Below are 12,000 nucleotides of genomic sequence, written 5' to 3'. Positions count from 1 at the left end.
GGTGCATTCAGACGACCGTATATCGGCTGGGTTTTCACGCCCAGCCGATATACGGCGTCTCTCTCTGCAGGGGGAGGAGGCTGGAAGAGCCGGGAGCAGAGCTCTTAGCTCCCGCTCCTCTCTGCCTCCTCTTCACCCCCTCTGCACTATTTGCAATGAGAGGAGGTAGAACAGGGGTGGCGTTAAGTTCCAGGAAATAGCTCCGCCCCCATCCTGCCTCTCCTCATTGAAAATAGTGCAGGGGGGGTGGAGAGGAGGCAGAAAGGGGTTGGGAGTTCAACACTGCTCCTGGCTCTTCCAGAACCTCCCCGCAGAGAGATGCCGTATATCGGCCGGCGTGAATACCCGGCCGATATACCGTTGTCTGAATGCACCCTAAGGCTGACTTTAACTTCACTTGTTGCCTCAGCCTTTACACTAGGCCATACTTGCTTGGCCCCCATTGACCTCAACTGACCTCTTGAGCATAGTATATATATGTTACATCTTTAAATCTGTACAAGTGTTTGTGTAATGTAAAACCAAAGTCCCCTTGCATTTACAGGTCATAAGTGCTTGGTGTGCCATGTTAAACCATAGGTCATATTAGGAAATGTCCACCTTTCCGCTTACTTCAATCAATCTCTTAAACATGCTAAGTGAACTTCCCTTTTTACCTCAACTTTACCATGTCATTGTTAACCTTCTTCTGCCTGGATAATCTATCACTTATATTTCAGAATGGAATAACTACAGTCACATAGCATACAGCTACAACTCAGGTCAATTAAGAATCTGAGCATAGCTGATCAGCATTCTACATATGATGTAAGTAAAATGTGTATGTAGTTCACATATAGTGTATATATAAAATGGCAATGTCTGCAGAAGGGCTGTGGTTGGTGAAGACAGTGGCTCACTCAGTTTGTGTAAAAGTCTGACTAACTTCATTTTCTTTAACATTCAGCAATAACATGGAAATCCAGTGGCAACACAAACTTTGTGCTATAAACCTAACACACACTGGCCATCAAGGCACTAACTTAACAGTAGTTTCCTCACTCCCTACTAACAGTGACCTAGCACCACTACAAGTACCAAACTGAGTCATTCTGGGGGTGTCCTTACCCATCAGACTTGTGGCCATACTACAGCCCGGTCTCCCACAGACATCAGGCTTTCAACCTTCCTCTCAAGTAACTCCAGCTCTCTGAGCCTGGCCTGGCCTGGCTCTAGCTCCAGTCTGGCTTTCAGCAAGCAACTGAATGTGTCTGGAGATTTTAGCATTTCCTGACACCTAAGGAGGTGTCTGTACTGATTACCGCAACCTCCAGTACACAAGGCATGTTTAGAGTCCCCTGCAGGCCATTCTGTACACTGCCTTGCCACAATAGCATTTAAAAAATGGAAATATACTATGCACTCTAGGTACGAAAGATAGCAAAGTGAGTGTACTCTTTAGAATTTACATATTACACTACATTAAGTAAAGCAAACCCTAAGAATTCTTCATCTAGCACTTTGTTTAGACATTCTTTTCTATTAAGATACAGAATCAGTGGGAACAGTGCCTTGTGTAAATAATAAAACGGGAAAAAATGAAATGTATAAGGTAACGCAACAGAGGACTCACCTGGTGTGGATGGCCAACCCAGGAGAGGGCGGCCGTCGCACCTAGAGTCCTGGATTACAGTTAACATGCACACAACTTATGCACTCAGGCATCCAATGTGGGAGAGCGTTGGGGTGATGTCCAAAACGGCAAGTTTTGGAAAACAATGTGTGTAAATGAAAAAAATACCCATGCTCATAAGGTAAGTGTACATATAAAAAGAAAATGGCACTTACTGGAACAGGAGGGGGATCTATAGTAAAACAGACACCCCCACCCCCATCCTTGGGTGCACCAAATGCAGCTTGACCAATTAAGTAAACAGGATTAGTGGTTTATTTCTAGTACAAGGCTAAAAAGTCCAAGAGAATGCAACATGTTTCCGTGGAATAAAATCTCCTTTCTCAAGCATCTCTTGGGTTAGTGGCATTTAAAAATATTCAAGGGGAGCTTTTTGCATTTGGTATATTGGTGTAAACTTAGTATAATGAAGCATTCTTCATCTAGTACATGGTTTACAGACTTTGTATTGACCTAATTGTGTACAGTTACATTCCTTCAACTGATGGGAGCTAGATCTCAAATATTCTGAATTATTGGGCAGTCAGATAATTACATTAAACTGAGAGTGGATGGAAAGGCTAAAATACAACGAACACAGCTTGTTACTGTAAATATAATGTACTGTTTGGTCCTCCATTAAAAAGTGCTGTACACTGTTTGTGTTCCAGGTATGACATGGCTGTCTTCCGACTTTTAGTTTTGGTCCTTGGCTTACGTCCAGTAAATGAAGCAACTACCGAAAAGCCAAATATATTATTGTTTTTGGCTGATGACCTTGGGATTGGGGATGTTGGTTGTTATGGGAATATCACCATAAGGTAACTGATTCACTTGACCGTCTTATATGAATCCATATTGGAAAACTCATAGAATATACAGTACATGAATATATTATAGACGGCAAATCAATAATGGGAAATTACTTTCCCTTAGGGCTCCTTCACACTGGAAATCGCAATATCTCCTCAAGAAAATTGCAACTTTTTTCCTGTGACTCTTAAGCAGCAGCGCGGCTCTTTCTTGCAATAACATCACTGCCACTTGCAATTTTCTCACACTTTTTGGACGACTTTGCTTTTACTTTCACACTAAAAAAGAACTTTCTAATATTAAATGTTTTTTCTTTATTGCATGAGTGAAAACATTGTAAATGTCAAGGAAACCATTGAAAATCATTGGTTTCATAATTCTGCATCTTTGCTCAAAGTGATTTCTTGTAAGTGTGAAGGCCCTTAAAGGGGTTGTCCCGCGCCGAAACGTGTTTTTTTTTTTTTCAACATCCCCCCCCCCCCCCGTTCGACGCGAGACAACCCCGATGCAGGGGTTAAAAAAGAAAACCGGAGAGTGCTTACCTGAATCCCCGCGCTCCGGTGACTTCTTACTTACCTGCTGAAGATGGCCGCCGGGATCTTCTCCCTCGGTGGACCGCAGGGCTTCTGTGCGGTCCATTGCCGATTCCAGCCTCCTGATTGGCTAGAATCGGCACGTGACGGGGCGGAGCTACACGGAGCCGCTCTCCGGCACGAGCGATCCCATTCATAAAAGAAGAAGACCCGGACTGCGCAAGCGCGTCTAATCTGGCGATTAGACGCTGAAAATTAGGCGGCTCCATGGAAACGAGGACGCTAGCAATGGAACAGGTAAGTGAAAAATTTCTTATAACTTCTGTATGGCTCATAATTAATGCACAATGTACATTACAAAGTGCATTAATATGGCCATACAGAAGTGTATAGACCCACTTGCTGCCGCGGGACAACCCCTTTAATCATTGATATTTGCTGAGGTTGCAGGTGGTGGCCACTAATTTTCTTCATCTTCCGCCTTATATTTTAATATTCCACCAGACCAGTGTCAAAAAGCTGTTGCTACAGTGGGAAATCTGGTAGCTCGCTGCCTTTTTTTTGGCAGAATGGCCTATCGCACTGTAACTGGCATATGTAAACCAAGGAAAAATTAACCAATCTGAAGTTACCCTTTAGCCAGTAACTACTTGTACACAGGCATAAAGTTTAAGGCTGCCTGCAGATGATCGGGTCGGGTCCCTGCAGTCCTGTGCCCCTGCAAAGGCCTGTGGCTCACACGCTACCAGCGACCTCGTCTCTGCTATGCGTGGCCAGCTGGCGCTTGCGCAGAGCTGGCCCGGCAGTACAGACATTTCTGTGCAGGCCTCTGCAAGACCCACACAGAAATAGAACATGCTATGATTGTGTTCCGTGTATTTTCATGCAGACAAATCGCAGCTGTGAGCACAGGATTGCGTTTTTCAATGCAATCCTATGCAGGCGGGCAGGAAATCCCGCTGCAGAATTTCCGCCTGTGTGCAGGGGGCCTAACACTCCCATAGTAGTTCATTTTACCTATCTACCTAGACCTTTCACCCTGTATCATTCTAGTTCAAACACATGTTATGCCCAACTTAGACCATGACTATCTTCCCTAATTCCGGCTTTGCGAGTTGGATGCTCTGTTCTCCTATTTCCACTCTAGTCTGACCACCACAATTGGGTCTATAATGAGACTAGACTCTGGTACTGGAAGTAATGTCACTGATAGACAGATGCAGACAAGATAATATCATTTTGGATTTCTTTAAACTGTAGCTGAACTTTCTAAAGACTTTTGACATGTCAAAAGTTTTGCTTGTGGGAGATACAGCTGCTGAGACCCTACCCATTGCTAAAACGAGCCAGCTGAAGTACTTGTCCGTGTGCCAGGCAACCAGCGATCAAAACTTTTGACATGTCAAATGTTTTCCAGAAAATGCAGTTATACTTTAACTGTGATTTGATACTATGTTAACTGAAGAGCTCATGTCATTTCAGGACACCTAATATTGACAGACTGGCCCAAGAAGGTGTAAAGCTAACTCATCACATTTCCGCAGATTCTCTGTTCCCCTAGTAGATTAGCATTTTTGACTGGCTGATACCCTATCAGAACAGGTAATATATATCTATTTGCTTATTTTAGGTACTTGCCTATACTTATAAAATGGAAATATTTTAATGACCAATTGTCGCTAACCCTACTGGTGATCAGTTCAACATATGTCCAGGGGTATACCTAAAGGCAGGTTACAACCACACCACATACCTAAAAGGCAGAGAGCCCATAACTTGCCTCATGTGAGACTGGTACTTTCTTTGTTTTATAATTTTGAGGTCCAGTTACACATTTTGCACTGGATTCCAGGAGCTTCTGCTTATGTTAAATTCACAAATATTCCTGTAATACATAAAAGGGACTTCAAGGAAGTGACCCAATCTAGGTATTTTTAAATGAACACTAAGGGTCCATTTAGATGGGACAAATGTTGGGCAAATGATGTCCGACACTAGTCCTTGTGTGTCCTCGTTCCTGTGCTGCTGCATGGGAGCTAGTATTGTTGGCTGGCTCGGAGCGGGGAGGCTGGAGATTTCTCTTTTCGTGCTCCCCTGCCCCTCTCCATTGATTTAACATGACTATTTACACTGAGCAGCATAAATGATGGATGATAAGCTGATCGCTCAGTGTAAATAGCATCCTTTCAGTACTGAACAGCTGCTATGTTAAAGGGGTTGCCTCGCGAAAGCAAGTGGGGTTAAGCACTTCTGTATGGCCATATTAATGCACTTTGTAATATACATCGTGCATTAAATATGAGCCATACAGAAGTTATTCACTTACCTTCTACGTTGCTGGCGTCCCCGTCTCCATGGCTCCGTCTAATTTCGCTGTCTTCTTGCTTTTTTAGACGCGCTTGCGCTGTGCGGTCTTCTCCCCTTCTGCTTGGTCCAGGCACGAGCGGCGTTCTGGCTCCGCCCCCTTCTACGCGTCATCGCATAGCTCTGCCCCGTCACGTGTGCCGATTCCAGCCAATCAGGAGGCTGGAATCGGCAATGGAACGCACAGAGCCCATGGTGCACCATGGGAGAAAACCCGCGGTGCACCATGGGAGAAAACCGCAGTGCATCCCTGGGAAAGGAGCGGCGGCCATCTTAGGGAGAAGATTTTTTAAAGTCCTTATTTCGTCGGATCGGTAAGTAGCAAGCGGTTTAAAAACCGCTTTAATTTGCTATTTTATGCCAGGGGGGTGACAGGGGGAATGGGGTAAGGTAAAATTTTGAGGTTTGCCGCGAGACAAGACCCTTTAAGTCAGTGGAGAGGGGTGGGGGAGCGCGAGTAGAAAATCTGTGAGCCAGCGATACTGGCTCCCGTGCAGCAGCACAAAAGTGGGTATGTGCAGGGATGAGTGTTGGGTATCGTTTGCCTAACATTTGTCCAGTCTAAATGGGCCTTATGACTTTAAGCATGTTAATGTAGAACATAAGTAACCATTAACTCTTATCACTAAAGTATTTTGGCTCAATTATATAAAATGACTTACTTGAGTAATCTTTGCCTAGTATCCTTTTTTTTTTTTGTTGCTAAATTTGGCAATAAGATGGGCTACACCTTACAAACCCTGCCAGGTCACCACGGCCCATTCTCTGTATCCTGTTCAGTTACAAATTCTGCATGTGCTTAAACTTTAGATTTCTCAATGAACTAATTGGCAGGGATATGCTACTTGCTTTAGGCTCTTGGGCAGTGTATTCTTAGAAACTAGTATATCTTGTACAAGCACTCTGCTATTCAGCCCCAGTATAAACTGACTTTTAGGTGGACTTGATAAAGATGCCATTTTTATGTCCTTTTTAAAATTAAGCAACTATGTTGTCTTTTAATTAAGTTCCTTTAAGGGAAGCTGTCATCACTAGAGATGAGCGAGCACCAAAATGCTCGGGTGCTCGTTACTCGGGATGAAAATTTTGCGATGCTCGAGGGTTCGTTTCGAATAACGAACCCCATTGAAGTCAATGGGCGACCCGAGCATTTTTGTATTTCAAGGATGCTCGCTAAGGTTTTCATTTGTGAAAATCTGGGCAATTCAAGAGAGTGATGGGAACGACACAGCAATGGATAGGGCAGGCGAGGGGCTACATGTTGGGCTGCATCTCAAGTTCCCAGGTCCCACTATTAAGCCACAATAGCGGCAAGAGTGGACCCCCCCCCAACAATTTTTACTTCTGAAAAGCCCTCATTAGCAATGCATACCTTAGCTAAGCACCACACTACCTCCAACAAAGCACAATCACTGCCTGCATGACACTCCGCTGCCACTTCTCCTGGGTTACATGCTGCCCAACCACCCCGCATGACCCAGTGTCCACAGCGCACACCAAACTGTCCCTGCCCAGCCTTCAGCTGCCCTCATGCCACACCACCCTCATGTCTATTTATAAGTGCGTCTGCCAGAGGAACCGCAGGCACACACTGCAGAGGGTTGGCACGGCTAGGCAGCGACCCTCTTTAAAAGGGGCGGGGCGATAGCCCACAATGCTGTACAGAAGCAATGAGAAATATAATCCTGTGCCACCGCCATCAGGAGCTGCACACGAGGGCATAGCAATGGGGAACCTATGTGCCACACACTATTCATTCTGTCAAGGTGTCTGCATGCCCCAGTCAGACCGCGGTTTTTTATAAATAGTCACAGGCAGGTACAACTGGGAATCACCAACTCCGCAATGGGAATTCCGTGTGCACCCACAGCATGGGTGGCTCCCTGGAACCCACCAGCTGTACATAAATGTATCCCATTGCAGTGCCCTGGACAGCAGAGCTAACGTCAGATTAAATGCAGGTGGGCTTCGGCCCACACTGCATGCCCCAACCTGACCGGGCTTTTTAATTCATAGACACAGGCAGGTACAACTCCCTATTGTGAAGTCCCTGTGGACCGACAGCATGGGTGGGTGCCAGGAAGCCACCGGCGGCACATAAATATATCCCATAGCATTGCCCATCACAGCTGAGGTAATGTCATGTTTAATGCAGGTGGGCTTTGGCCCACACTGCATGCCCCAGTCAGACTGGGGTTCTTTAGAAGTGGACACATGTAGTTACAACTCCGTGTGGACCGACAGCATGGGTGGCTCCCTGGAACCCACCGGCGGTACATAAATATATCCCATTGCAGTGCCCAGCACAGCTGATGTAACGTCAGCTGTAATGCAGGTGGGCAAAAAATTAATTGGATTACACTGTAGGCGAGGGCCCCAAAAAATTGGTGTACCAACAGTACTAATGTACCTGAGGAAAATTGCCCATGCCCAACCAAGAGGGCGGGTGAGACCCATTAATCGCTTTAGTTAATGTGGCTTAATTGGTAACTAGGCCTGGAGGCAGCCCAGTTAAAATAAAAATTGGTTCAGGTGAAAGTTTCAACGCTTTAATGAGCATTGAAACATATAAAAATTGTTTACAAAAATTATATGACTGAGCCTTGTGAGCCTAAGAAAAATTGCCCGTTCGGCGTGATTACGTGAGGTTTCAGGAGGAGCCGGAGGAGGAGGAGGAATATTATACACAGATTGATGAAGCAAAAATGTCCCCGTTTTTGATGGTGATAGAGAACGATGCGTGTAACGTGAGGGTCACGAGTAAGGCATCCTAGCATGAAGTCAGCCATGTGTGCCAGGGTACCTGTACGCAACACATGGCTGTCCTCACTAGGAAGATCACTTTCAGGATCCTAGTCCTCCTCCGGCCATACACGCTGAAAGGATGACAGGCAAGCAGCATGGGTACCCTCGGCAGTGGGCCAAGCTGTCTCTTCCCCCTCCTCCTCATGCTCCTCCCCCTCCTCCTCCTCAACGCGCTGAGATATAGACATGAGGGTGCTCTGACTATCCAGCGAAATACTGTCTTCCCCCGCCTCCGTTTCCGAGTGCAAAGCGTCTGCCTTTATGCTTTGCAGGGAACTTCTCAAGAGGCATAGCAGAGGAATGGTGACGCTAATGATTGCAGCATCCCCGCTCACCATCTGGGTAGACTCCTCAAAGTTTCCAAGGACCTGGCAGATGGCTGCCAACCAGGCCCACTCTTCTGTAAAGAATTGAGGAGGCTGACTCCCACTACGCCGCCCATGTTGGAGTTGGTATTCTATAGCTCTACGCTGCTCATAGAGTCTGGCCAACATGTGGAGCGTAGAGTTCCACCGTGTGGGCACGTCGCACAGCAGTCGGTGCACTGGCAGATTAAACCGATGTTGCAGGGTCCACAGGGTGGCAGCGTCCGTCTTGGAGTTGCGGAAATGTGTGCTGACCCGGCGCACCTTTCAGAGCAGGTATGACAAGCGTGGGTAGCTTTTCAGAAAGCGCTGAACCACCAAATTAAAGATGTGGGCCAGGCATGGCACGTGCGTGAGGCTGCCGAGCTGCAGAGCCGCCACCAGGTTACGGCCATTGTCACACACGACCATGCCCGGTTGGAGGCTCAGCGGCGAAAGCCAGCGGTCGGTCTGCTCTGTTAGACCCTGCAGCAGTTCATGGGCCATGTGCCTCTTCTCTCCTAAGCTGAGTAGTTTTAGCACGGCCTGCTGACGCTTGCCCACCGCTGTGCTGCCACGACGCGCGACACCGACTGCTGGCGACGTGCTGCTGCTGCTGACACATCTTGATTGCGAGACAGAGGTTGCGGAGGAGGAGGAGGGTGGTTTAGTGGAGGAAGCATACACCACCGCAGATACCACCACCGAGCTGTGGCCCGCAATTCTGGGGGTGGGTAGGACGTGAGCGGTCCCAGGCTCTGACTCGGTCCCAGCCTCCACTAAATTCACCCAATGTGCCGTCAGGGAGATATAGTGGCCCTGCCCGCCTGTGCTTGTCCACATGTCCGTTGTTATGTGGACCTTGGCAGTAACCGCGTTGGTGAGGGCGCGTACAATGTTGCGGGAGACGTGGTCGTGCAGGGCTGGGACGGCAAATCGGGAAAAGTAGTGGCAACTGGGAACCGAGTAGCGCGGGGCCGCCGCCACATCATGCTTTTGAAAGCCTCCGTTTCCACAAGCCTATACGGCAGCATCTCCAGGCTGATAAATTTGGCAATGTGCACATTTAACGCTTGAGCGTGCGGGTGCATGGCGGCGTACTTGCGCTCGCGCTCAAACAGTGGCACTAGCGACGTCTGGACGCTGCGCTGAGAGACATTGCTGGATGGGGCCGAGGACAGTGGAGGTGAGGGTGTGGGTGCAGGTCAGGAGATGGTAGTGCCTGTGCCCTGAGAGGGGGGTTGGATCTCAGTGGCAGGTTGGGGCACAGGGGGAGAGGCAGTGGTGCAAACCGGAGGCAGTGAACGGCCTTCGTCCCACCTTGTGGGGTGCTTGGCCATCATATGCCTGCGCATGCTGGTGGTGGTGGCTCCCCAGCTGATCTTGGCGCGACAAAGGTTGCACACCACTGTTCGTCGGTCGTCAGGCGTCTTTGTGAAAAACTGCCACACCGTAGAGCACCATGACCTCTGCAGGGTGGCATGGTGCGAGGGGGCGCTTTGGGAAATTCGGTCTGGCCCTGCCTCTACCCCTGGCCACCGCACTGGCTTGGCCTGTGCCCACACCCTGACTTGGGCCTCCGCGTCCTCGCCCGCGTCCATGTCCTCTAGGCCTACCCCTACCCCTCAGCATGCTGTATTACCAGTAGTGCAGAAACAGAACGCTGTAATTAAATGTGCCACTTATTGGCCTGTGGTTGGAGGCTGACTTCGCTTACGGAACGCACAACAGAGCCAGGAAATAATTTTGCGCAAGCCTGCTGTAACACTTAGCTGGCTGCGTATGAATTAGGACAACTACCCCCAGCACAGACCCAGTACACTGAGGACAGTCACAGGCAGTCCAAATAGATTTTTTTTCCCAAATGTTTTTGGAAAGGCCCACTGCCTATATTCAATAAATATGTCTACTACTGGCCCTGGACTATGTATAATTACTGCAGGGCGCAATGCTCTGTACGGCCGATATACAAAAAAAAAAAAGTGCAACACTGCAAAAAGCAGCCTCCACACTACTGCACACGGTTAGATGTGGCCCTAAGAAGGACCGTTGGGGTTGTTGAAGCCTAAAATACTCCTAACACTTTCCCTATAGCAACTCCAGCAAGACAGCACTTTCCCTGATCTCTGTCAGAATGCATCTGTGGCGAGCCGCGGGAGGGGCCGATTTATATACTCGGGTGACACCTGATCTCGCCAGCCACTCACTGCAGGGGGGTGGTATAGGGCTTGAACGTCGCAGGGGGAAGTTGTAATGCCTTCCCTGTCTTTCTATTGGCCAGAAAAGCGTGCTAACGTCTCAGAGATGAAAGTGAAAGTAACTCGAACATCGCGTGGTGCTCGTCTCGAGTAACGAGCATCTCGAACACGCTAATACTCGAACGAGTATCAAGCCCGGACGAGTACGTTCGCTCATCTCTAGTTAAGATCAGTAAGATTAATGACGCACTATATGTATCAGATTCCTGTGTAAGACAGTCCTACATGCAGTCACAAGGCAATGCTCCTGCTTTTTATCTTAGTTGTGTGAAGTCCTATACTCTGAATACTCTACTCTGATTATCTTCCTTCTGCCCTGATCTGATGTATAGAACATGCAATAACATGACTTGCCTCTAACTTCCACTGCTTCCTACACATCACCCTCCCATCTGGACACTAACTAGTGGGGAAACTTCCAAATCAAAGTCTGAGTCAGTGTTAAACTTTCATTATTATATTTTACTCTAAGTATCTTCTAAGGTAGACAATGTATGAATGGATATGTTGACTGTCCTCTTCAGAAGTCTACTAATGCTGGGGATAAAGTCCCTTCAGATCAGTCTTGGAGCACTGTGTGCCACAGTTCCCCAGTAAGCCAGATGTGTAACTGCTCTTGCCAAACCTAACAGTGCTGTTATGAGCAATGCCATTCATCTCGAGCTGCTCAGTCTAGTCATTTCTTGCATGGTTGCCACTTGCTCTGGCACGTCCATGGATTTTTACAACCACTCGGCCTCTAGCTTTCTCAGATATTTCCTCCTGATCACATAAAGCTGTAAGTGCACAAACAGTATGCAACCAACATTTTACATTTTGTTCAGCGCTGTCCCTGACCATTATGTGGCCAACACAGTCCAAGTCCCAGGTTCTTGTAATTGGCACTTCTTCAACTTTGCCATAGTTTAACAATGTACAAATCAATTAGAACTTTTTCATAGTAAGTCAACCCTTATAGCACAATTTTAGGCATTTTGATAACCTAGTACCATATGTACTTGCAGGACGGAGGGTCCACTACAGACCTTGTTTTGATTCCGTTTCCTACTGGTTCACTTTCTTCCCCACCATTAGGCTCCCAAGGAAACAAAACAACCTTTTGCCTAATACCATCCTCCCCAGTGTTGCGGCTTTACCTACCTAAAAAAAAGCCACCAAATCTTTAAAAAAAGATTTTTGCAAAAGCCCTGACTGACTCTCTAACTTCCCAGTGTCATACAGACTTGAAACTT

The 12,000-nt window shown here is 47.4% G+C and overlaps 1 protein-coding gene across 1 annotated transcript in view; it reads left to right on the top strand.

Annotated features, from left to right (window-relative positions):
• Positions 1-668: 668 nt before the first annotated feature.
• Positions 669-12,000, top strand: part of LOC136624684 (arylsulfatase D-like) — a 66,934-nt gene continuing 55,602 nt past the window's right edge. The window contains exons 1-2 of the mRNA XM_066598638.1: positions 669-690; positions 2,352-2,472. Coding sequence (XP_066454735.1) covers positions 669-690; positions 2,352-2,472 — 143 coding nt within the window. The remainder of the gene's footprint in view (positions 691-2,351; positions 2,473-12,000) is intronic.

Source organism: Eleutherodactylus coqui, chromosome 4 (assembly GCF_035609145.1).
Source record: "Eleutherodactylus coqui strain aEleCoq1 chromosome 4, aEleCoq1.hap1, whole genome shotgun sequence".
Lineage (NCBI taxonomy): Eukaryota > Metazoa > Chordata > Amphibia > Anura > Eleutherodactylidae > Eleutherodactylus > Eleutherodactylus coqui.
This window is presented reverse-complemented; position numbering and strand designations above follow the sequence as displayed.